At 42.4% G+C, this 27954-nt stretch overlaps 1 protein-coding gene across 3 annotated transcripts in view; it reads right to left on the reverse strand.

The window, feature by feature from the left end:
* LOC126336406 (serine protease 53-like) overlaps positions 1–27954 on the reverse strand; it is a 182217-nt gene that overhangs the window by 120382 nt on the left and 33881 nt on the right. For 2 of the 3 annotated variants that reach the window (XM_050000101.1, XM_050000113.1), the window contains exons 3-4: positions 17478–17615; positions 2868–2992 (exon numbers count right to left, since the gene is read on the reverse strand). In XM_050000101.1, the coding sequence (XP_049856058.1) occupies positions 2868–2992; positions 17478–17615 (263 nt within the window). The remainder of the gene's footprint in view (positions 1–2867; positions 2993–17477; positions 17616–27954) is intronic. The other variant, XM_050000108.1, reaches the window with a different exon arrangement.

Raw genomic sequence — 27954 nt, forward strand, 5'->3', positions numbered from 1 at the left:
CACATAGCCATTCACTGTCTGCATCGGCTACTAACTGCATACTTCTGACATGCCACATATCTAACGCCATCTGACAGTTCAGTGCAGTTTTAGAGATTCCTTCCACTACATTTTTTTCCACGTAGAACATACCGCCGATATTCAGTTTAATATCTAATCGGTTACGATTACATTCTGAACATCCCATTAAAAACCTCTTATAAATTAATCGGCTCTCTATGAACTGGTTAACGATCAGCGAGCTGTTGATTTCCCATCCATGCTACCCGTGTAAACACTGAACACCGTCGAGCGGGATTAGCTGAGCGGTCTTAGGGGCTGCAGTCATGGAGTGTGCGGCTAGTCCCGGCGGAGGTTCGAGTCCTCCCTCGGGCATGCTGTGTGTGTTTGTCCTTAGGATAATTTAGGTTCAGTAGTGTGTAAGCTTAGGGACTGATGACCTTAGCAGTTAACTCTCATAAGATTTCACACACATTTGAACAACACAGAACACCAAATTATGAGAAGCGCAAGGCCCATGTTAGGTTAAGGAAGCAGATAAAGATAGCAGCGCTCTTAGTGGCCTGATAGTTAACTTCGAATACAGGAAAAGTATGGCGTTTTTGTCAGTCTGCGTATTCTAAAAGACTCAGTCAAAAACTAAGATTAACTTCTCTTAATTTGGGTTAAAAGTCACGTAAATTTTTTAAAAAGACGTGATATTTGCTTTTTGACAGTAAAATAATTTATTTGTAAAACCCACTATTAGAATTTCGGCCATGTGGCTATTATCAAGTGGAAATAATTTTGCTTTAACTATGTCAGAACCTAAGAAATTATCTGACATGACACAGAAGCTGGCTTCATTGTATTGTGTTCCTGATTACGATTTTCCTGTGCCTATTGCACTCTTTGAATTACAGTGTAAATATGTTGCTCGTGTTATGCTTAATTTTCCTCAGATCCATAATATTGACTGGGATACATGATATCCTTTTTTGTTTCCTACGAAACAGAAACTCTCTCGTCGCATGTGGACTCATGTCTACTTGTTAGTACTTGTGAATCCGTGTGTGAACAGCCCGATTTAAATTTATAGTTTGTTGCTCCTATTCTCCGTATTTTCTTTTTTTGTATCCTTTTTTCGTAATTTATCGGCTTTAATGAAGGACTCCGAACTTTTCATTGAAAAGGATGATGCATGATTCTAGTACACTGATTTCTGCTAAAATGTACTCTTTGCAGTATTTGTTAATAACGTATGAATACTTCTGCGTAACTACCGTTACATTTTTAGCATTTGTAAGGAAGAATGTTCTAGTCGCTAAGACTACGAACATACTTATCTACCTGTATATCCATTCTCTGCAAGCCGCTGTAAAATGCATGGCACTCAGTGGCAAGAAGCAAATATATTAAAAGTAAAATTACATAGTTTTTTCGTCACAAGATGTAATAAAGATGAATACCAATTCTGTCAAAACCTGCTAGCATAGAGTTCTCCATTAAATATGGAAAAGTTCACAACACAGATGCTAACAAAAATGAAATAGTACACAAGCAATATACTTACAATGCTTCTAAAACGAGCAGTTCATACACGGGTCATAAGCAGTATCAAATATACCGGGTGATCAAAAAGTCAGTATAAATTTGAAAACTGAATAAATCACGGAATAATGTAGATAGAGAAGTACAAATTGACACACATGCTTGGAATGACATCGGGTTTTATTAGAACCAAAAAACTACAAAAGTTCGAAAATGTCTGACAGATGGCGCTTCATCTCATCAGAATAGCAATAATTAGCATAACAAAGTAAGACAATGCAAAGATGATGTTCTTTACAGGAAATGCTCAACATGTCCACCATCAATCCTCAACAATAGCTGTAGTCGAGGAATAATGTTGTGAGCAGCACTGTAAAGCATGTCTGGAGTTATGGTGAGGCATTGGCGTCGGATGTTGTCTTTCAGCATCCCTAGAGATGTCGGTCGATCACGATACACTTGTGACTTCAGCCAATAATCACATGGACTGAGGTCAGGGGACCTGTGAGGCCAAGCATGACGAAAGTGGCAGCTGAGCACACGAGCATCACCAAATGACGCGCGCAAGAGATCTTTCACGCGTCTAGCAATACTTTGTTGTTGTTTTTTTCTGTTCTAATAAAACCACATGTAATTCCAAGCACGTGTGTCAATTTTTACCTCTCTATCTACGTTATTCCGTGGTTTAATAAGCTTTCAAATTTATACTGACTTCTTGATCACCCAGTACATAAGTCCGCAGAAGAACATGCTACAAAACTAGCTTCTGTTTTATGTGAAACAAAAGCCAATATTGAGTTATTTACCCCACGCAGTTTTACAGATGGAAGCATACTATCAGTAACGAATGTACAATGCAGTTCAAAGAGTGCAATACACAAAAGTAGGTCGTAGACAGGAACACAGTGGAATGATACCTGAGTCTATTTTGAACTAAATCACAATAAATACTGAAGACTTTAAATTACCCAAAGATAAGATAAGATGATGGAGGAAATTTGTGGTAAGGACTATGGGACCAAACTGCTGAGGTCATCGGTCCCTAAACTTACGCACTACTTAATCTAACTTAAACTAACTTACACTAAGGACAACACATCCACACCCATGCGCGAGGGAGGACTCGAAGAACCTCCGATGGGGGGGGGGGCGGAGGGGGGGGGGGGAGCAGCACGAACCGTGACAAGACACCCAAGACCGCACACGGCTACTCCGCGTGGCGATGATCGAGGACTGATTAGCTTGCAGCGCTCCAAGTGGCCTGGCAGCGACCCAAGGTCGTGTTACCGGAAGTCCCTACATAGGTTTCACCCATATAACAGGGCAAAGTGCTTTACCTTGCTTATGACAGCACCAGGTGCATCGGGATCCCAGTTGGCCGTGGCAGCGCCCAGCACGGCGAACAGCTGGGACAGCGGCCTGCGCTCGTAGTCGGGGGCCTCGCCTTCCAGTCCAGACATGTCTGTAACACATCCATACTGCGGCACCCACACTCTCCACACTGTTGCTGCTGCTGGCAATCTGGGGCACAGTTCCTCCACTCTCTCCCCAAAACAAGTTCTATTAACAATTGCACATGACTTCTTTGAGGTAAGTGCTAAATAAGGCGGCACAGATGGAATGAACTGATGGGCTTAAGGGAGCAGCCTACTGGCTCATTATTCCCTCCATCCTGAGAGTGTCAAATGAGTATTTCTAAGAGGACGGAGATGGACAACCAAACATCTACACGGATAGATTAAAAGCAACTTTAAAGTATGTGGTGGAGGGTACTTATACTACCACTATCTGATTCCCCTTCTCTGTATCATTCCCGAATGACGCTTGGGAAGAGTGATTGTCGGTAAACCCCCGCATTAGCTCTAACTCCTCGAATTTTCTCGAAACAGTTGTGGGAGGAAGTAATACATTGCTCGACTGTTCCTGGAATGTAATCACGCAGCATTTCAATAGTGAATTTCTCCATTATGCAGTAAGCCTGTCTTGTAGCGTTTGCCGGTAGAGCTTGTTCAGGATCTCCGCATTGGTCTCGCGCCGACTAAACGACCCAGATCGTTGTGTCTTATCAGTCTCTTATACGAGGGTCATCCCAAAAGTAAGGTCTCCTATTTTTTTTAATAATTGCAGAACTCTGTGTGGCAGCTGGTCACACTGTTATGAAGACTGCTTCACGCGCTGTGTGTAAACATGCGCGCGCCGCGCTGAGGCGCTGTCTTGGCTTGGCAGCCGTTGAGAATGGAGCTCCCGTTGGATGTTACCGCCAAGTGCGAACTGCGCGCAGTTATTCGGTTTTTGAATGCAAAGGGCCCTGCGCCGACTGAAATCCATCGCCAGTTAACGGAAGTTTATAGCGGGTCGTGCATGAATCTCAAAAATGTTCGTAACTGGTGTAGAGAGTTTGCAGCTGGTCGGACCGAAATTCACGACGAACAAAGGAGCGTGAGACCTCATGGCGGCGAGTTGGAATGACATGGGCATACAAAAACTGCCACAGCGTCTATAAAAATGGATCGTCAGAAATGGTGATTATGTCGAAAAATAGCATAATGTTCAAGCTGTAAAGTGATGTAAACCATTGTAGCAATAAACAGGTCTATGTACTTATAAAAAAAGAATAGGAGACCTGCTTTTGGGATTACCCTCGTATTAATCCAACCTGGTAAGGGTACCAGACTTACGAGTAATACTCAAGACGTCAGATGTTAAGTCCCATAGTGCTCAGAGCCATTTGAACCATTTTTTGAATACTCAAGAATACGTCGAACATGTGATTTGTAGGCCACTTCTTTCGTGGGTAAATAATATTTCCTTAAGATTCTTCTTATGGATCACTGTGTCGCATTTACTTTTCCAACAGTTTGTTTCAAGTGGTCATTACACTTTAGGTCGCTCCAGATGGTTACTCCTACGTTCCTACGTATTTGCCGCCAATAGCGGATTTATTCACCAATTTTTATGCAATATGTTACATTTATTTCAGTTCAGTGTCAACTGCTAGTTAATGTATTATCCCAACTTTTCTTTAACGTTACGTGGAAAAATTAGTAAGAGAAGCCAAAGTGGCAACAAACGGGCACCAAATGGAAATATCAAAACATAAACAACGAAATATACTGGCCTATGCAAATGACATACTTTCAGTAGAAAAAAACAATAGTGAAACTGAAACGCTTTTTAAGAATCTGAATGAAACTGTCATGAAAATAATGAAGAAAATTAATGAAAAAAGGCAATAAATTATCATATAAAGCTAAGGAACGGCTACAGAACTACGCGATGACCTTCCCATAGAAGCTACACTTTCAAGGACACTTCCTACTTCAAATACATTGGTTTAAGTATAAAAAACTGCTACAGAAGACAAATAGAATACCAAACTAGACTACGGAAAGCAAACAAAGTTTACCTTTCGCCACAAGACTTCTATCCTCCAAACTCTTGTCCAGAAAACTAAGCAGAAACTCTGCAACATCATCAGCATGTCAGTGCTACTGCGTGCATCGGAAGCCCAGAGCATTACCAAAAGAGGAGGTGAGCAACTATCAGTCGTAGAAAATGAACTGTACGGAAGAATCTTTGAGCCAGCATTTAACCAACCAACACAAAGATCGGAGAGAGACTGGATGACATGAATTACATATAAACTGTGTTTTAAAGTGTACTGGTGTGACAGATCGTTCTTGATTATGTGTAAAAGTAACGCATTCCACTGCTCAGTCTCCTTCCAGATAGTCAGAACCACCCGCATTCCACTGCTCAGTCTCCTTCCAGATAGTCAGAACCACCATAGTAAATTTAGAAGAGGAATTTATGCGGTAAATGACAACAGATTTAAGAAATTAACATGAAAGGAATCCAACAGAGACCTTTCACTGGGTTTCAGGCAGGATACCCAGGTTTGTTCGATGCTGAGATGCTATTCCAATATCGTTGGAGAGCATTTGCAACGCCATTTGAGTTTAGGGGGAATATCAAGTGGGCTGTGGCTTGATGGGAGTTTGGGTTGAAGAAGTAGGCGTACTAGTGTAGTCGATGCACTTGTACAAAACCGCTGGCGTAGTTGTTAGCGCATCTCCCTCCTGAGCAGGAGACCTGCGTTCGAATCCTGGCCTTGGTACACATATCCATTCGTAGTTTCAGTCTGCACATATATATATGATAGATATTTTAGACTTGAAAAGGTCTCTGAAACCATATGGATTCATTCTCTCGACTTGTTGCTGACACCTGCCGCACCCATCAAGTGACAACATTTCTGTTTCAGGTTAGAGCACTAGACTATCGAGAATATGGTAAACATTAGGGATGATGACCCTACTTCCTTCGGGTCTAAACTCATATTATCAGCTGAATTCGAGTCTAAATGAATCTGGCACATTCCCCACTAAGAATGAACGCTGTAATAAAACAGCAGTTCCCAAAACTATCCTGTCAGGGAACCCATAAGCAGTTTTACTGCGTGAGCTCAAAACCACCAATTTCACTTTCGCCAGTGGAATCAACCCATGTTTCTCTTCCCCTGCTGTTCTTTGTCAGACCTCAGCTGGCGATTCATCTGACAGGGCCCAGCGTTTGGTATTCCATATTAACCTTCATTTAATTAGATAAGAAAATGAGGAAGTGTTCTGAGTTTAAACACTTCCACTGGCCACCAAACTACCCAGACATGAACGTTATTGACCATATCTGGAATGCCATGAAACGTAGTGTTCAGAAGAGATCTCCACCCTCTCGTACTATTACGGATTTTGGACAGCCCTGCAAGATTCATGGTGTCATTTCCCTCCAGCACTACATCAGACATTAGTCGAGTCCATGCCACGTCGTGTCGCGGCATTTCCTCTTGCTTGCGGGGGGCCCTACACGATATTAGACAGGTGTTCTAGTTTATCTGGATCTTCAGTGTAGGATGTTACCTTTAATGGTAAATACTGCGTGTATTATGACTGACCATACATAAAACAAAAAAATTGTATGTAGGAAAACCTAAAAATAAAGCCCTACCACACAGCAGTGAACACATGCATGTATTCCACCGAATTGTTATTACTGAAAAAGTAGGGGTGTTAGACAGAAGATTTATAAGAAAATGATAGGTTATCTAAAAACTTGAGAATTTTAGAAATTAAGTAGTAACAATGAAATTTAGCAGAAGACAGAAAGTCTCAGATACAGTTAGGAAGAGGAAATTGCTCCTGTTTTCTTTAGACGTAGTTTCAGAATTGATGAGAACAGCCTAACCAAAAAGAGATTCCAATTCTTTGTGTGTGTGGGGGGGGGGGGGGAGGGGGAGGGAGGGAGATATAAAATCAAACACCTCGGTTCAAGAAGTCAAGAAAAACTTGGCAAGAAAAACCTAAGAGAAGAAGAAATAGAGTAAAGATGAACGTTTAGAGGGAAAGTTTTAAAAGTAGAAGGTTTCTATGGAAAGACGGTGTAGGAAACAGGCACTAGACGGCGGAGTAAAGATAAAAGAAAGACAACAAACCATGAAGTAATGTTGAAAGAACGGGAAAGAGCAACGAAATATCATGAGCTATTGGAACGCCCTAAAGCAAAAATAATGAGAAGGTTGTAATCCAAAAACAAAAAAATTATTAAGGGATAACCGCAACTACTCTAAAATTGCTCTAGACGAAGAAATAAGCTTCTTATGTAGTGAAACACGTGGAAAGCAATAAGGTATATACAACGACGTAACAGTAACAAAACTGGTTTTCTGATTCATACCACCGAGTTTCAAAACACCGTAACCACGTAATTTGAGGTAAAGAACTTGCAGATCATTTGACCAACAAGGCTGCTAAAAAGTATATCATAGAACTAAGACTCTCTTCCGGCAACTTCTATCGTCATGGAATAGTGAGTGGTGTGCTGTAGCGGCAACTAACAAGCTAAGCACCATGAAAAAAATTTCTACATGGATTTATTCATACAAAACGTCCCGTCAGTAATCTACAATTCTCTGTCGGCTCACTCCAGCCACACCAGACTGTCCCACGAACGCTTTCTTAAACAAGACGCTCCGTCATACTACGGATGACGTGTCCCTTTATCAGCGGCGCACATTTTAGTAGAGTGAGTCAGTTTTACCGCGATAAGGCTGACACTAAAGCTAGCTCTCACAATAGGCTCAGTTTTTGCCGATGGCGTCCTAGCGCTGAAACTAATTTTACACTTTGTCTGCTAGTGCAGTTTGTATAATCTTAACTGATGGCCAGACCGAACAGAGGTGGCTGCTCGTCCATTGAAAATTCGGCTCTGTAGCCCCTACTGTTACCCCTGACTGGTCGGTTGGTCTGAATCCATCTTTTAATTCGTTTATACTCCTACACACCTCATCATTGTTGTCTAACGGTATTACCTTGCTTGCTCCCTACATTTTACTGGCCAATCTTTTGTAATGATGAGATCCAATGTTCGGACTCGGAAGGTGTGCCTCTCCCTATTTGATATACTTCGGAGAGCCTTAGGCTATTTAGGGCTGGCATACGTCCCTCCATGGTGCCTCCCTTACCCTTCCCACCTACTTTTTCCATCCTAGACGAATATATTTACTTGATCATTGCAATGTTATTGTAACTAGATTCATGTCTTACTCATAGACTGCGTCAACAGGACGCTCTTACAGGAACAGAATTGCCAAATGTAAAGGCAATTTAAGGAGTTGTTGTTGTTGTCTTCAGTCCTGAGACTGGTTTGATGCAGCTCTCCACGCTACTCTATCCTGTGCAAGCTGCTTCATCTCCCAGTACCTACTGCAACCTACATCCTTCTGAATCTGCTTAGTGTATTCATCTCTTGGTCTCCCTCTACTATTTTTACCCTCCACGCTGCCCTCTAATGCTAAATTTGTGATCCCTTGATGCCTCAAAACATGTCCTACTAACCGATCCCTTCTTCTAGTCAAGTTGTGCCACAAACTTCACTTCTCCCCAATCCTATTCAATACCTCCTCATTAGTTATGTGATCTACCCACCTAATCTTCAACATTCTTCTGTAGCACCACATTTCGAAAGCTTCTATTCTCTTCTTGTCCAAACTAGTTATCGTCCATGTTTCACATCCATACATGGCTACACTCCAAACAAATACTTTCATAAACGACTTCCTGATACATAAATATATATTCGATGATAACAAATTTCTCTTCTTCAGAAACGCTTTCCTTGCCATTGCCAGTCTACATTTTATATCCTCTCTACTTCGACCATCATCAGTTATTTTACTTGCTAAATAGCAAAACTCCTTTACTACTTTAAGTGTCTCATTTCCTAATCTAATTCCCTCAGGATCACCCGATTTAATTTGACTACACTCCATTATCCTCGTTTTGCTTTTGTTGATGTTCATCTTATATCCTATTTTTAAGACACTATCCATTCCGTTCAACTGCTCTTCCAAGTCCTTTGCTGTCTCTGACAGAATTACGATGTCATCGGCGAACCTCACAGTTTTTATTTCTTCTCCATGAATTTTAATACCTACTCCAAATTTTTCTTTTGTTTCCTTTACTGCTTGCTCAGTATACAGATTGAATAACATTGGGGAGAGGCTACAACCCTGTCTCACTCCTTTCCCAACCACTGCTTCCCTTTCATGCCCCTCGACTCTTATGACTGCCATCTGGTTTCTGTACAAATTGTAAATAGCCTTTCGCTCCCTGTATTTTACCCCTGCCACCTTCAGAATTTGAAAGAGAGTATTCCAGTCAACATTGTCAAAAGCTTTCTCTAAGTCTACAAATGCTAGAAACTTAGGTTTGCCTTTTCTTAATCTTTCTTCTAAGATAAGTCGTAAGGTCAGTATTGCCTCACGTGTTCCAACATTTCGACGGAATCCAAACTGATCCTCCCCGAGGTCCGCATCTACCAGTTTTTCCATTCGTCTGTAAAGAATTCGCGTTAGTATTTTGCAACTGTGGCTTATTCAACTGATTGTTCGGTAATTTTCACATCTGTCAGCACCTGCTTTCTTTGGGATTGGAATTATTGTATTCTTCCTGAAGTCTGAGGGTATTTTACCTGTCTCATACATCTTGCTCACCAGCTGGTAGAGTTTTGTCATGACTGGCTCTCCCAAGGCCGTCAGTAGTTCTAATGGAATGTTGTCTACTCCGGGGGCCTTGTTTCGACTCAGGTCTTTCAGTGCTCTGTCAAACTCTTCACGCAGTGTCTTACCTCCCATTTCGTCTTCATCTACATCCTCTTCCATTTCCATAATATTGTCCTCAAGTACATCGGCCTTGTATAAACCTTCTATATACTCCTTCCACCTTTCTGCCTTCCCTTCTTTGCTTAGAACTGGATTGCCATCTGAGCTCTTGATATTCATACACGTGGTTCTCTTCTCTCCAAAGGTCTCTTTAATTTTCCTGTAGGCAGTATCTATCTTACCCCTAGTGAGATAAGCTTCTACATCCTTACATTTGTCCTCTAGCCATCCCTGCTTAGCCATTTTGCACTTCCTGTCGATCTCATTTTTGAGATGTTTGTATTCCATTTTGCCTGCTTCATTTACTGCATTTTTATATTTTCTCCTTTCATCAATTAAATTCAATATTTCTTCTGTTACCCAAGGATTTCTAGCAACCCTCGTCTTTTTACCTACTTTATCCTCTGCTGCCTTCACTACTTCATCCCTCAGAGCTACCCATTCTTCTTCAACTGTGTTTCTTTCCCCCATTGCTGCCAATTGTTCCCTTATGCTCTCCTTGAAACTGTGTACAACCTCTGGTTCTTTCAGCTTATCCAGATTCTATGTCCTTAAATTCCCACCTTTTTGCAGTTTCTTCAGTTTTAACCTACAGGTCGTAACCAATAGATTGTGGTCAGAGTCCACATCTGCCCCTGGAAATGTCCTACAATTTAAAACCTGATTCCTAAATCTCTGTCTTACCATTATATAATCTATCTGATACCTTTTAGTATCTCCAGGATTCTTCCATGTATACAACCTTCTTTCATGATTCTTAAACCAAGTGTTAGCAATGATTAAGTTATGCTCTGTGCAAAATTCTACCAGACGGCTTCCTCTTTCATTTCTTAGCCCCAATCCATAATCACCTACTATGTTTCCTTCTCTCCCTTGTCCTACTGACGAATTCCAGTCACCCATGACTATTAAATTTTCGTCTCCCTTCACTACCTGAATAATTTCTTTTATCTCATCATTCATTTCATCAATTTCTTCATCATCTGCAGAGCTAGTTGGCATTTAAACTTGTACTACTGTCGTAGGCATGGGCTTTGTGTCTATCTTGGCCACAATAATGCGTTCACTATGCTGTTTGTAGAAGCTTACCCGCATTCCTATTTTCCTATTCATTATTAAACTCCTGCATTACCCCTATTTGATTTTGTATTAATAACCCTGTATTCACCTGACCAAAAGTCTTGTTCCTCCTGCCACCGAACTTCACTAATTCCCACTATATCTAACTTTAACCTATCCATTTCCCTTTTTAAATTTTCTAACGTACCTGCCCGATTAAGGGATCTGACATTCCACGCTCCGATCCGTAAAATGCCAGTTTTCTTTCTCCTGATAACGACGTCCTCCTGAGTAGTCCCCGCCCGGAGATCCGAATGGGGGACTATTTTACCTCCGTAATATTTTACCCAAGAGGACGTCATCATCATTGAATTGTGATAGTGCCGTTAGTATTGTATATACACTAAGACAAAAATAGATACAACAGGAAGGAATTATCTGGATGAGACGGAATTGGTAGATGTGATGTACATGTACAGATTAAAAAAATGAGTATATTTTCAGAAAAGTTGAGTGTTTTATTCAAGAGAACGAGGTTTACAAACTGAGCAAGACAACAACTCGTTGGTCTATCCCTGACCTCTATGCAAGCACTTATTCAGCTTGGCATTGATTGATGAATTTGCTGTATGTCCTTCTGAGTGATATCGTACCAAATTTTTCAAAATTTTAGGACTTGTTGGAGGGCTCTGCCCACAATGCCACATCCTTTCTCGATTGGCGAGCGATCCGGCGACATTGCTGGCGAAGGTAGGGTTTGACAAACACGAAGACAGGCAATAACTCTCGCCGTGTGGGAGCGGACATTGGCTTGCTGAAATATAAGCCCAGAACGGCTTGCCATAAAGGGCAACAAAACGGGGTGTAGAATATCGCCGACCTTCCTGTGTGTTGTAAGGATGTTGCGAATGACAACCAAAGTGGCCTCCCCATGAAAAAAAAAAAAAAATGGCTCCGCGGACGATCACTGCTGGTTGTGGGATCGTATGGCTGGCGACTGTCACCCATGCCATTATTCTGCTGTTCGGGTCCAGGGCATCTCCAGACACTTCTTTGGCCTAGAATCTCATTGACTGATGATCCTTCTTCGAAATGAGCCCTAATGTCCAGTGAAGACTTGTCTGGCGACACCACAGACGGCAGTGGGATACCAACCTGACTGCCCCTTCTGTTCCCTTCTTGTCCGAACTGCGAGCCGCCAACGAGGTGCGATGGTCTCAGGTGCCATTTCTTTTTATAGCAGTACCCCTTTGGCTGTCATTCACGGCACCCTTGCAATACAGCGGTACGTCGAGCATATTCTGCGATACGTTTTGTACCTCTTCATGGCAAACCATCCTGATCCGTGGCTGGCTGGCGCTGATGCAGTTTATTCTTTTGGCATAATCTCACCATCGAGTGGCGCCTTATTGATCCCCCAGTTAGTACCTGAACGAGTCGCTCACTTGCCTCCCTCAGTGGCTTCAGCAGCGTTTATCGATACTAGTACTGCTGTACCATCGTTGGTGAGACCGCTATATTTTCCGTGTGGCGGTGTGTGTGGGTAGTCGGTGGGCTGCGACAGAACAGCGAGAAAGCCTCCACGGCGTGTGGTCTGGCAGAGGCCGCTGGCGGCGTGCACACGCGGTCGGAGTTGTCAGGCACTAGCTGCGAGAGCTGCAAGGTTCGTCGCCCACCGAACATGGATACTGGAGCTGAGTAATCAGTTAACCAGTTACGAAACCTTAACTGCTGTGAGATCTCTTCATTCATTGCCGGTTGTTGCTTCCTGGGCCATTCCCGCAAGCAGCAACGTATGGTGTGCTGGAGTCGGCGAAATTTGGCAGGCGTCTTCCTGTATGGTGTTTAACTGTTGAAATGATTGTAAATTATTAGTGAAGTACACCAGCGGTGTCTTCTGTCTTGTGGCCGTTAACGTTCTAGTTACCTGCTCTGGTCGTTAGCGCAGTTTTCCAGTAGTGTGTTTTCCTCGCCGTGTTGGCGCTGTCCGGCACGGTGTGTAGTTCGTCAGCTTGGTGTTGTTCTCCTTTTTTCTTTTTTTTTCTTTCATTAGTTATTGTGCCTTGACTGTGTTTAGATGCCAATCATCACGACGTAGTGCTGCTGCGATCTTTGTCCTCGCTGATATTTTCGGTTGTCGTGCCGTTGGTTGGATGGAAGGGAATTGATTAGGTTGTTGGTTGGTTCTTCAGCAGTCCCTAAGTCGTGCTGCCACTCGATCATTTAGTGTTACGCTTGGCTGCCTGTCACACCTAACCTTCTTTTGTCTCAAGTACTGTGTGAGGCCTTCAGCTGTGTTATTAATTTAGTTTCTTTTAATGCTCAGTATGTGGCCTTCAGCCGAACCTTACGTGAAATATTTTGAGATATGGCCTTCAGCCACCTGAAGAAAAAAAATCATCATTTGAAAAGTTTCTATCTTAATTTATTATCTAGGCCTTAAGCCTTGAGTTGTTTTATGTTCAGTATATGGCCTTCAGCCGAACTTTATGTGAAGTATTTTAAGATACGGCCTTCAGCCATCAAAGAAAAAAATCATTTGAAATTTCAAAACTTTCCTCTCTACTTTAATTTGTTGGCTCAAAATGGCTCTGAGCACTATGGGACTTGAGAGCTGAGGTCATCAGTCCCGTAGAACTTAGAACTACTTAAACCTAACCAACCTAAGGACATCACACACAACCATTCCCGAGGCAGGATTCGAACCTGCGACTGTAGCGGTCGCGCGGCTCCAGACTGAAGCGCCTAGAACCGCTCGGCCACTCCGGCCGGCCCTTAATTTGTTATCCAGGCCTTAAGCCTTGAGTTGTTCTATGTTCAGTATATGGTCTTCAGACGAACTTTATGTGAAATATTTTAAGATTAGGCCTTCAGCCTACTTAAATTAAAATTTGAAAGGTCCTTGTCTAAAAGCTTTTAAAATTTCCTTACTGGAGTTATTGTTATCCAGGAATTAACCACTCAATTCTTCTGTTTTGTAGCTAAGGGCTTCAGCTGTGTCTATTCCTTAATGCAATTTTAGTAACTTGTGTTCTGCCCTACAGCTGTATTGTTGCATTGTTTCTAAATTCTTTTAAGTGCATGTGTGATTAAGCGTTTTTAGCACATAAAGTTGTATGTTTGTGCAACTAGCATCAACTGTTTTGGGCCCCTTTCCACAACCTGATCCGCTCTGTCCTGCGAAACCAGATTTCACATGCTGAACTTACATTTCAGCTAGATAATGCATGCCAACATATTGCGAGAGTTTCTACTATTCTACTAAATGTCTTCGTGCTTGCCAGACCGTACCTTGACCAGCAAGATCACCGGATCTCTTTCCAATTGAGAAAGTTTGGAGCATTATGGGCAAGCCCCTCCAACCAGCTAGGAATTTTTACGATCTAATGTTCCAGTTGGACAGAATTTGGCACGATATACCTCAGTAAGACATTCAACAAATCTGTCAGTCAAAGCGAAGCCAGTGATGGACCAACTCCTTACAGACTTTTTCAGTTTCTGAAGCTGTTTCCCTTGAATAAATCATCCCATGTTTCCGAAATTGTAATAATTTGCTTGTCCGTACATGTACATCACATCTACCAATTTCCATCCGAATAGCATAATTCCTTCGTGACGCGTCGCTTGTCGTCTTAGAGTATATACAGGATGGCTGTCCTAAGAGTCGTCAGGAGCGTTTTCCCCGGTGTTTCGGCAAGTATTTGCAAATTCGTTTTCGAATTGTGTAGCTGGAGTCAACCCTAATGAATGCTGCTCACCAAGTATTTAGGTGACGCCCTATGTCGTAGGAAAACATCGGCTTGTTTCCAATGTCAAACGAAATGATTTTTAAAGCGGAATTTTACATGATCATACGATAGAGCGGTCCCAAATTAATTTATCGGTATGTATTAGCAGGTACAGTAAAACACGAAGAATAGTCCGTACTGGAGCAGCGACAGCATCATCCCGGCCCATGCTGAGTGCTACCGGCAAGCAGCAGCGCTGCTGCTCAGTCGCTCCTTGAGTACTGATTATTATATTGTTTCTGTCTTATTGCTCCTGTTAATTCAAATCGAAGAAAAAAATATTCCACTACACCAATTTGCGAGCGCTCTATCGAATGGCACGTAAAATTCAGCTTTAACAATTATTTTGTTTGAAACTGGAAACAAACCGTTGCTTTCCGTCGACACTGGGCTTTGTATAAAACATGAGATGAGCCGTATTTGTTTGGGCTGACCCTGGCCGCACACTGCAAGAACAAAATCGCAAATATTTGCGGGAACACCAGAAAAAAATGCGCCTGAGGAATCTTAGGAGAGACACCTGGTGTATATACTATATCGGGTGAATCACCTAAAACTTGCACCGCAAATGTTGTGGATATGGAACTGCAAATATTGTGGATATGGAAAGTGCTGTTGATGTGGAGTTTTCACAGAATTAATTGGTAGTCCTGAATGAATATTTCGATGATCGTGTGATTGCTTTGGGCTATTCGAAACATACAGGAGGCGGCGTGGATTGGCCTCCCTATTCGCCAGACATGAACGCCTGTGACTTCTTTCTGTGGGGACACTTGAAAGACCAGGTGTACCGCCAGAATCCAGAAACAATTGAACAGCTGAAGCAGTACATCTCATCTGCATGTGAAGCCATTCCGCCTGACACCTTGTCAAAGGTTTCGGGTAATTTCATTCAGAGACTACGCCATATTATTGCTACACATGGTGGATATGTGGAAAATATCGTACTATAGAGTTTCCCAGACCGCAGCGCCATCTGTTGTTGACAATTGTAACTACTGTAATTTCGACAGTTTGTCTGCCTGAAAATGTACTGTTGTCCCAAGCATATTGCAACAAACGGTGTATTTCTATCGCTGCTCGTTTAGTTTGTATTGCCGTTTCAAATATACCGGTCATTTTTGAAACACCCTGTATTTCTAATTGCATGCTCGATGGTAGCAGACAAGCCGGTCTGCTAGAGAACAGTAGGACCAACATCGGAACAGGTAGCTACGCTTTCTAAAAGCAAAGAGGTTTCTATTCTTAGTATGGTCCTGTCCGTCCATTGTCATGTTGGTATAGGAAGCTGCCTCTCTGGTCACTTCCGTTTTGTATCTTTGAAGCACCCTCGGTAGGGGCCCACGCCAGCGAGCGTCTGAAGTGGTAAGATCTCCGGCTAAGCGCGTCTCTGCTAAGTCCGTAGGACAATGGTTTTCTTAAGTTAAGCCTAACTGAATATTTAATCACCTTTATTTCAGGTTTACATCTAAAATATCTAATGTTGTCTTACATTGCAACGCAGTTTAATTCGAGTGTGAAGTTCAAAATATCTTCCAGTAGTTGCTTTGTCACTACTTTGTGGGTAAAGTGGAACCACGCGTTGATGATCCGTAACTCTAACTAATATCATCAATCTTCAATGCAAATGTGCGTGAGGTTATAACGTCCCGTCTTGACAATATTTTCCAATATAGCAACTTTTCTTTATGTTCAACCCACGTGGGATGTACTTTGTGAGACCAGTACCACATGCTTATAAATTTGTTTGATCTATCCAGTTAATAGTAAGACGATAGTACCCAGTTCGAGGTTTTTCTTTTGTAAATTGTGTTTCGATATAAATTATCAAAATATATTAATTATCAAAATTATTGTGGAGTTACACTCTTTGTGTAACCCAAGTTGATCACGTGAAGCATGTGGTGTAATCATCAAAGTACCCCTCAGCTAATATTTTCAGGAAGATTTCACATTGAGTTAGTATGAATTTAGTATACCAATGTGTGGTAATTTCATGACGAACAGGATTGCGCAGGTTCGAATCCTGCCTCGGGCATGGATGTGTGTGATGTCCTTAGATTACTTAGGTTTAAGTAGTTCTAAGTTCTAGGGGACTGATGACCACAGCAGTTGAGTCCCATAGTGCTCAGAGCCATTTGAGCCAGGATTGCGCTACGAACGTAACTTCTTTGGGCTGAAATTGAATCGGTTGGTTGTGGTTAATTTCCTCTTGCATATGTTCCTCGTGTTTTATTTTATGAATGCAGTGTTGTATGCAGTCTCCCAATCTTGGCTCCATATTTGATGTGTTCCGTAAGATTACAAACTCACATTTTCTCAGTCCTAGATAACGCACCAGTTTAGTTACGAATCAAGCTTAATACGCTGAAATTTTAACGGAACAATGATCAACGTTAAAATAAATGTCCAAATATATAACTGGTTCTCGTAAGATGACTATTAAAAGATTATAATTAAGTCTGGTTGGCAGTTTGGTAAACTAGACTGGATACCTGGTGAAACAGTTGATCAATAATTCAAGGATAACTTCCCCAGATAGCTCAGAGCTTTTAATCCGCTTTTATTACCTTAAATATCAGCACCGCTTTCAGAACAACTTAATGCATCAACTTCACACCAGGCATAGGTGTTTAAATGAAATGAAACTATATGGTTCCAGATACCTTTTCAAGTCTCAAATATCCATGATGTATACATGCAGGCTGAAACGGACGAATGAAAATTCGTACTGAGGTTGGATTTCGAAACCAGGTCTCTTGCTCACTAGGCAGATGCACTAACCACTACGGCACCCTGCCACAGTAGCTTTTCACAACTATGTGGTCTACCATAGCGCGCCTCCCTCCTCAGTAAGTCGACAGGAACCCCAGCGCTGCACTCACCTGTGAGGAGGTGTCGGTCAGTGACGAGGACCCCAGCACACAGGTACTGGAAGGCTCCGGGCACCTCATCCAGCTGCAGGAAGATGGACGCGTGCCACGGCAGCCCTGAGGTCGCCACGTCATCCCCAGACCAGCATCCTGCATCAGAGCAAACTTCTCTAGCAGCCAGCAATCAACACGGTCACCTTCTGCCTGGGAGAACACTGTTTCAAAGGCGTGTTCTAATGAATCTTCGGTGTTCTGACTGCTGTGAGTTGGTGCTCTGGATGCTGTTTTCGGTTCAATGCTTTAAACTGGCGAGCATGTAACATTTTGAACAATTGGCTAGAGGCAAACCTTTAGACAACAAATAATATACAGAGTGGTATATCTGAAGTTTCGGATGAGATTATTTTGAAAACTATAAATTGGGTAAAAACAGTGGGTAAGACAAGTTCGTAAGCTCAAAGGGGGACATCAAATGGCACTACACGTGACCTCCAGCCCCCGCCCTCTTGGGTGGAGCGGGGGGCAACTTTAAAATCTTAAATGGAAACACCTATTTTTTATTGCAGATTCGGATTCTCCATAGAAAAGTAACCAAGTTTTGTTTGAAACATTTTTTTAAACCATTGACAGATTGCGCTGAAATCGAGAAAAAAGTAAAATTTGGGAAGAACTCTGATTTATTTACAACTGCCCGAGAAAGACGCATCAGATCGATAAGAAATTTGCACCAATTCTTTCGTTACCCCAAATTAAGCTATTTTTGTACAAAATGTACTGTATCCTACTTTTAGCGTTACCCAGAAACAACGACATGGACGTAGTAGAATGATGTTCCCATGGGGAGCTTCATTAGTGTGAGTCCCCTTGCCTCTCACATGTTGCGTGCTTCATTAGTGTGAGTCCCCTTGCCTCTCACAATTTGGGGTGCTTAATTAATGAAATTAGTCACGAAGAAAATGTTCAAAATTAACCTCATTTGCTTCAACGCATAAAGTCGTGTACGAAAGTTGTCCACAGTTTTGAGCAGCACATCCCTTGGTATGGCTGCAAAGCGCTCTTCGAATGCGTTGTTCCCAATCGTTTCGGTTTGTGGGCACTCTGTCATAAACAATATTTTTTAAATAATCCCACAAGAGAAAATTAGGAGATGTTAGGTGTGGTGAACGTGGAGGCCACTGATTTGGTGCGCCACGTCCTATCCACCGACCAGGGTACTGTAAATTTAAAAAATTCCCCACATTTTTAGCATAATGGGGAGCTGCTCCGTCCTGTTGGAACCAGATTCGTTGCCTAGTTTCTAAATCAACACCATCCATTAGCTCCAACAAATCATCGCGGGCATGTTGTGCATAAAATTTCCCAGTAACATTTCAGTAAAAAAAATACGGTCCTATCGAGTAACCGTTTAAAATTCCACATCAGTCCATAACGACTATTTGTGTTGATTGTCAACGGGTCTGTGCCAGTGTGGATTGACAGGGGATGAATAACGACAATCATGAAGATTTAATTCGCCATTGCTTTTGAATGTGGCTTCATCGGTGAACACAATGTATCTACAAAAATCATTGTCACCTCTTATCATTTCCAAGGCCCATTGGCAGAAACGCACAAGTATTTGCACATCTTTCGGCGTTAATACCTGTGCCAGTGTGATATGATACGCATGATATTTATGTGCCTTCAACATCCTCAAAACAGTTGGTATTCCAGTTTGTCTCTGAATCGCACGACCACCCATCCCGAGATCCAGGTGAGAACGGTAAGGGTGCGAGCGCCATTTTAGAGGTATTCGCGATGACGAGATGGACGGTGCATGAACCCACTTCGAGCTCGTTGAGTGCAATTTCGAATAATGTTTTCGCTTGGATGTCGTCTGTTTGGGAAATGATTCAACTACAACTGCGCAGCTGCAGCGTAATTGTTATGGCATTCACCTAAAATTAACATCATATCAACAAACTCTGTAGGAGGATAGTGAACCATATTTCGCTAAAGAATAATTTACTTTCGTCAGTTGATGTTTACGGTTCACAATCTGAAAGTGAAGTGACGTGTGATAGCACTGCAACGACCTTTATACTGAGCCATAGCTCGCAGTTTGGCCACGGTAGCGCCACAGTCGGGTGAGTAATGCAATTGTGAAGAGTTCCCTAACAAGGTTTTGATTTGGCGTAATAAACGAACTGGTTCACATTTTGTATCGAGCTGATGCGTCGCCGTCGCCGGCCTGTATGACCGAGCGGTTCTAGGCGCTTCAGCCAGAAACCGCGCGACCGCTACGGTCGCAGGTTCGAATCCTGCCTCGGGCATGTATGTGTGTGATGTTCTTAGGTTAATTAGGTTTAAGTAGTTCTAAGTTCTAGGGGACTGATGACCTCAGATGTTAAGTCCCATAGTGCTCAGAGCCATTGGAACCATTTTTTTGATCTGATGCGTCCTTCTCGGATCATTCTAGGTAAATGGGAGTTCTTGTCAAATTTTAATTTTTCACGATTTCAGTGCCATCTGCCAATGGTTTAAAAAATGTTTCAGACAAAACTTGACTAGTTTTTTATAGATAATCCGAATCTGCAATAAAAGAATTGAGGTTTCCATTTAAGATTTAAAAGTTGCCCCCCACCGCACTCAAGGAGGCGGGGGCTAGGGGTCACGTGTAGTATCATTTGGTGTCCCCCAATGAGCTTACGAACTTGTCTTACCCAAATATTTTTAGCCGATATATAGTTTTCGAGATAATCTCGTCCGAAACTTCAGATGGAAGACCCTGTATAATTGCGGTTGACTATACTATACGGAGAATTTAGAAATAATGAATTACTGGTCGGAAATGCCATTACCTTTTTATTATCATAAACATCTTACACCTCAGCAGCTTAAGCTCATATCAACGATACACTCCTGTCTCAGTATTAGAACGGCAAATAACATTTTGTCACCCACTTTTAAATATCCACGTTGTCTGTTGTACAAGGAGACAAGCAGGTAGGATCCTGTCAACATCTTCCTCTTAGGTTTATTTACTGGAGTTTCATAATTCAGCGGTGAGCGTATCTGTTATTAAGCTGCTGATGGACATCAATATCAAAGTGGATGTTGTACCGTCAGATTGAAAGCTCATCCTCCTGCGGAGAACAAGAGGTAGAGCGTCCGACAGTAGTGGAAGAACATCATCAATAAACAACATGTGCACCATACAACTGGGGTGGCAGCAAAAGGATCCCATTACATCTACATCTGTGCTATGTAACCCACCGTACGGTGTGCGGCGGAGGGTCCTTTTGTGTGACGGTCACTTCCCCCCTTTCCTGTTACAGTCGCGAATGGTATGCGGGAAAAGCGATTGCTGGAAAGATTCTATGTGAACTCGAATCTTTCTTATTTTACGTTCATGGTATTTTCTCGCGTTATACGTAGGAGGAAGCATAAATTGCTTGACTCCTCTAAAAACGTAGGCTCTCGGGATTTTAACAATAAACTACACCGTGATGCAGAGTCTCCCAGTGGCGATGTCTGAGCAGCTTCCTTCCAAATGAACCTGTTACGAAACGCGTTGCTCTTCTTTGGATCTTCTCTGTCTCCTCTGTCGATTCTGTCTGTTATGGACCGATATTCAAGCTAGGTCCTTTGTAGGCTGACTACACGTCCTGATGATTCTTCCTATGAATCTCAATCTGGCGTCTGTCTTACCTACTATTACTTTTATGTTATCACTCCACTTTAAAACGCTTCGTACGCATACTCCTAGATATGAGTGTGATTGCTTCCAGCGATTGCTCCGCAATGATGCGCCATTCTGCCTGTTTATGAGCAGTACGTTACATTTGTTTATGTCGAGAGTGAACTGTCACACCATGCGCCAAGCGCCGATCCTCTGTAGATATCTTGCATTTCACTATAATTTTCTACCGTTGCAACTCCTCTGTATATAACAGCATCATCCGGGCAAAGCCTCATGGCACCTGCGACGTAGTCCACTAGGTCATTTATATACAGTGTGTCCGGAAAAAGTCTGAAAAGCTTGTAAGGATGTTGCAGGATACGTTGAGCTGAGAGACAATTGTCAACAACAAAAATGTGATAATTTGCGCAGTTTCCAAGTTAATTGGCATTGAAGTTCACCAGTCAGGCAGCTGCGCGCAAATTCAAGCGGCACGCCAGAGACTGTGTCGCCAAACGAGTTCCTCGTTTCCTTTCCTACAACCGAACAAGAGAGCGATAGAAAAATTGGTTGTAGGAGGGTAGTAAGGATCGAACACAAGCCAAAGGCTGACAGCCTAACTGTATCTGGAGGGCCATTAGAATTTGCGCGCGAAACGCCATTAACTGGGTAATTAACTCGGAAACGTCGCAACGTATCGGATTTTTTTCTTAACAGTTATTTCTCAGCACAGTTTACCCTGCAACACCTTAACAGACTTTTCAGACTGCTTCTGACCACAGCGTACGTTGTGAAAAGTAATGGACCTACAACAGTCCCTTGGTACATGCCCGAATTTATTTCATGCCTGAGACTTTCTCTACATTGAGAGTGACAAGCTGTGTTCTGTTTTTTCGAAACTCTCCACATAGCAGGTTTGATATTCCGTAGCTCGTATTTTGTTCACTGGGTGGCAGTACGAAACTGTATCAAGCGCCTTCCGGAAGTAAAGGCATACGGTATCAACCTCGGCGCCAGTGTCTGCTGTTTTCTGGGTCTCGTGGACCTTCACAGCAAGCAGCGTTTCACGCGATCGCTACATTCGGAACCCATGTGGACTCCTAGAGGGGAGATTTTCTGTCTCCAGAACTGTCGTAATATATGTGCATAGAATATCTTTCAAAATTGTACAACAGATCTTACCTCAGAGATGTATGCTACAGTTCTATACGTATGTTCGACTACCGTTCTTGGAAACATATGATCTACGTTTTTCTTCCAATCGCTAGGGACGCTTCATTTGACCAGATACCTGCGCAACGCTGATGTTTGAAGAGAAGCAAGTTCCTTCGCGTCCTCTAGGTAGAATCGCATAAGCATCCTATGAGGTATAGTGGCCTTTCCTTTGTTGGCGATTTTAGTCGCTTTTCTATCATGTGGCCACTTATTTCGATATCTTTCTAACGTTCGTGCGACGGTTTAGAAATGGAAACACAGAACGATATTCTCCAGCGAAACCACTTGGGAAAAAGCCGTATAGTATTTCCGCCTTCTCGCGGATATCGTCCGTTTCGATACTGTTATTGGTCACAGAGTGTCTGGACAGATGGTTTCGATCCATTTACTGATTTAACATAAGACCAAGACTTTTTAAAATTTTCTGTTAGCTTAATAGATAGAATTTTACTCTCTAGTTCACTGAATGCTTCACGCATAACTCTCATTTAGCTAATTTTGGCCTCGTTCAGTTTTTATTCTTTATTTTTTTATGAGGGGTTGGCTACGTTTAATATTTCAATGCAGATCCTTCACAACATTGCTTGGCACATACTTTATGTGTCTTAGGCTTGTTGTACAGCATTCTTGAACTTCGTCGGCCGTGGCGTCCGAGTGGTTCTAGGCGCTTCAGTGGATGTGTGTGATGTCCTTAGGTTAGTTAGGTTTAAGTAGTTCTAAGTTCTAGGGGACTGATGACCTCAGATGTTAAGTCCCATAGTGCTCAGAGCCATTTAAACCATTTTTATTCCTGAACTTCGTTAGTTGATGCTTTACATTTTGGTTCAAATGGCTCTGAGCACTATGGGACTTAACATCTGTGGTCATTAGTCCCCTAGAACTTAGAACTACTTAAACCTAACTAACCTAAGGACATCACACACATCCATGCCCGAGGCAGGATTCGAACCTGCGACCGTAACGGTCACGCGGTTCCACACTGAAGCACCTAGAACCGCACGGCTTTACATTTTCCGTTCTGGAGATGAGTATTTCATATTCACCTCTCAAGTAACCAGAAATCTAATTTTTTTGCTCTTATTGATATTGTACAAACAGATAGAAAACCATTACTGGTCATCTGTGACAAGTGTTGCGTATGGAGTTTCATCACTTCGAATATGGTTAACGACGGGGTTGAAACACAATCACGAAAAGCGGCGGCCTCCATAAACCGTACCGACTGTAGGATGTTCGGCATTACTGCTATATTTGTTTTTTAGTGTTAGCGAGCAACTTCGAAAAAATCTCCTGTCCGTTTCGTATGAAATTATCAAACGAATCTTGGTCTCGAAATATAATAATGAAGTACGTTACTTCAGAGTGTTGGTTGTCGATAATATGGATGTAATACACGGGCAAACCGACATTAGTCACTATACCTGAATTACATTCAATTTAAAACCGAAAATTGGATGAAAATTCAATCCAGTTAACGAATAACTTACACTAGCACGTATCTCAGGTCGTTACGCAGCAATATTTGATGTTCCTGTATCAGCAGTTCGCTGCGCAGGCCGTCGAGCCCAGATTTTCTCCGCTCTTCTTCGACAATCACTAGTAGAGTTAACGCACCTACTTTATGGGGGGCTGACTTTCGTAAGGCAACTGCGTGATTTGCGAGCCAAATAAAACCGAGGAAGAGCGCGAATTTCATTAACCAGCTCCTCCCGCGTGCCGACGGCTCTGTCTCTGGTGAGGTCGGTTTTCCCTTCCGCGTCCACGTCAAAATTAGCTGCCTCGTCACGTGCGAGGGCGGCTTAAGAGCGTTGGCACAAGCTAGTGATCTGCACCAGGACTCGGCGCGCTGTCCAGGGCTTTTATGCGGCTACGGTTCGACACAGAAACGCCGATTAGCCTGCTGGTCAAGGTGCTGCAGTGCCATTACGCGTAGGTCATGCAAGCTCCGTTGTCTCTGTAGCCTTTCTCACACGATTATACAGAAACTATTCATAAAAAATTGATTTTTACTTTACGTATTGTTTTACATGTCAGATTCGTGGAGAAGTGCTCATTAACAGTCGAGCGGCTCTAGGCGCTTCAGTCCGGAACCAGGCGGCTGCTACGGTCGCAAGTTCGAATCCTGCGTCGGGCATGGATCTGTGTGATGTCTAAGTCTATGGCACTGGTGACCTCAGATGTTAAGCCCCATAGTGCTTAGAGCCTTTTCAACCATTTGCTCATCAACTCGTTAATGGTCATACTTATTGTGATACTCGAAGTTAAAAAAAATTGTAATGAAAAATTTTTGTCGCTATCATTTTGGGTTTGGTACATATCGCGACCATACGTTGTTCCGGATGAAATTTATCTAAGATACTGACTTTTTCTTTAAACCTGGGAGAAGGTCTGCCACCAGTCTCGAGAAAACGGAATTTATGTAGCAAGTTCACTTCCGACCGCACACTCGCGAGGGTGAAATATTCATACTATCTCATACCTCCCACACCACTCGAGATAACGAAACGAGATTATGCAAAATGATAGAGCACAATGAGGAGAGTATTTAGTCACATTGACGAAGGATTTTCTTTCTACACCTCATCTATATTTCATACACCAAAAAGTACAGCAATTAGCAGATCATCTTTCCACTCCTACCCCCCGAGTAGAGTGAGGGACTGAATCTTCTTACTACAAATAGCTTCTAATTCGTCAATGATACTGACTTTGACGAATAGTAGACAAGGCTCTGCAAGATACCACTGTGTTCACAGATTGATAGTTCTACTCAGCAGCATCGTTCTAATAGAAATAAGAAATTTAGTGCCTGTGTATCTGTATATAACGATGTTACAAAAACATGATAGTTATTACTTTGTGAACTGCTTGAGACTATTGAATACAGTTAAAATAGGTTATAAATATGTATAGCCTATGTTTAAAACATCAAAAGACAATAAAGGTGAATAAGATCACTACTTCACTCTGAATGGGGACAGGAACAAAAAACTGGCACACTATTTGCTGCAAATTATTTCCATGTTTCTCTGATGAAGAACAGAGACATAATGCTTTGGTAAGTTTCCATTGCAGTCGATCACAGCTAAAATACAACGGGTTATGGGATTCTGCTAAAATTGCTAAAGAACTGACGAGTTATTTTTTCTCGATTGTTAACCTTTTCTCATTCGAAGCAGCATCTTCAATTATGAGTAACGACTACATTTCTCTTCGACAGGTTTAATTTTACCTCGTTTACCAAAAAACAATGTAATTCGGAGAAACTCGCATTGCAGCATCTGTTGCGACATATTTCTGAAACAGTGTCATATGAAACAAGCAACTGGAGACCAGAGAGCTTAATTCATTGTTTTGGTTTTCAGTAACATAAAGTTACATGAAGTCATATATGTATTAGCTACTTTGACTTGAAACGTTTGTTTACTGAATTTTCAGATATGATGATGACAGCACAGGTCTTTGGAAACCGGTGATCAATAAACAGACTTGAAAGAGGTTTTTGTGGACCTGGTTTTAAGAGTAACAATTCATGTCATCCCCAACAGTTGACACAATGTCAAACACACAAAATAAGAAAAGAAATTTCATGTTCATTTTAATACTAGCAAATACTCTTATTAATAGCTGTTGAAGACTCTTAGAAAATTACAGCACAAGACTGCAAAATGAAAAAAAACATAGCTTCTGCTACATCGATGTTGATCAGAAGGTTTTGTATGTTACCCATATAGCAAACTACTCTCCTCTAAGTGTGCTATCACTTGCCAGAATCTCGTGTCACTATCTGAGACACTTTAGGATATGTGAGGAATGTTATGAATATTTGATTCTAGTGTGCGTGTAGTCGAAAGTGAACATGGTACATAAATTCCATTCTCTTGAGATTGGAGACACATGGAGATTCCCTCCCAAGCAAAGAAAAATTCAGTATCTGAGGTAAATTTCATTTGCGGCAACACATAGTGCAATAAGCACCAACAACAAAATCATAGAGACCTCTATTTCTTGTTGCGAACTTCTCGAATTTCGTGCAGTGTCATACTTAAATGATAATACACTACTGGCCATTAAAATTGCTACACCAAAAAGAAATGCAGATGATAAACGGGTATTCATTGCACAAATATATTATACTAGAACTGACATGTGATTAAATTTTCACGCAATTTGGGCGCATAGACCCTGAGAAATCAGTACGCAGAACAACCACCTCTGGCCGTAATAACAGTCTTGATGCGCTTGGGCATTGAGTCAAACAAACTTGGATGGCGTGTACAGATACAGCTGCCCATACAGCTTCAACACGATACCACACTTCATTAAGACTAGTGACTGGCGTATTGTGACGAGCCAGTTGCTCGGTCACCATTCACCAGACGTTTTCAATTGGTGAGAGATCTGGGGAATGAGCTGGCCAGGGCAGCAGTCGAACATTTTCTGTATGCAGAAAGGCCCGTACAGGACCTGTAACATGGGGTCTGCATTATTCTGTTGAAATGTATGGTTCCGCAGGGATCGAATGAAGGGTAGAGCCACGGATCGTAACACATCTGAAATGTAACGTCCACGGTTCAAAGTGCCGTCAGTGGGAACAAGAGGTGACAGAGACGTGTCACAAATGGCACCCCATACCATCAACCCGGGTGATGCGCCAGTATGGCGATGACGAATACACGCTTCCAATGTGCGTTCACCGCGATGTCGCCAAACACGGATGCGACCATCATGATGCTGTAAACAGAACCTGGATTCATCAGAAAAAGTGACGTTTTGCCATTCGTGCACCCAGGTTCGTCGTTGAGTACACCATCGCAGGCGCTACTGTCCGTGATGCAGCGTCAAGGGTAACCGTAGCCATGGTCTCCGAGCTGATAGTCCATGCTGCTGCAAACGTCGTCGAACTGTTCGTGCAGATGGTTGTTGTCTTGCAAACGTCCCCACCTGTTGACTCAGGGATCGAGACGTGGCTGCACGATCCGTTACAGTCATGCTGATAAGATGCCTGTCATCTTGACTGCTAGTGATACGAGGTCATTGGGATCCAGCACGGCGTTCCGTATTACCCTCCTGAACCCACCGATTCCATATTCTGCTAACAGTCATTGGATCTCGACCAACGCGAGCAGCAATGTTGCGATACGATAAAGCGCAATTGCGGTAGGCTACAAGCCGACCTTTATCAAAGTCGGAAACGTGATGTTACGCATTTCTCCTCCTTACACGAGGCATCACAACAACGTTTTACCAGGCAAAGTCGGCCAACTGCTGTTTGAGAAATCGGTTGGAAACTTTCCTCATGTCAGCACGTTGTATGTGTCGCCACCGGCGCCAATCTTGTGTGAATGCTCTGATAAGCTAATCATTTGCATATCACTGCATCTTCTTCCTGTCGGTTAAATTTCGCGTCTGTAGCCCGTCATCTTCGTGGTGTAGCAATTTTAATGGCCTGTAGTGTACTATGGACGTGTCTTGAGTTCTCTTTAGTCTTGTTTCCATAATGAACCACAACATCAGAGTTGCCTCTCTCGGGCCTTTACCTTTTCTAAAGCCAAACTGACCGTCATGTAGCACATCCTCCAGTTTCTTTTCCATTCTTATGGATATTATTCT

Source organism: Schistocerca gregaria, chromosome 1, assembly GCF_023897955.1.
Source record: "Schistocerca gregaria isolate iqSchGreg1 chromosome 1, iqSchGreg1.2, whole genome shotgun sequence".
Lineage (NCBI taxonomy): Eukaryota > Metazoa > Arthropoda > Insecta > Orthoptera > Acrididae > Schistocerca > Schistocerca gregaria.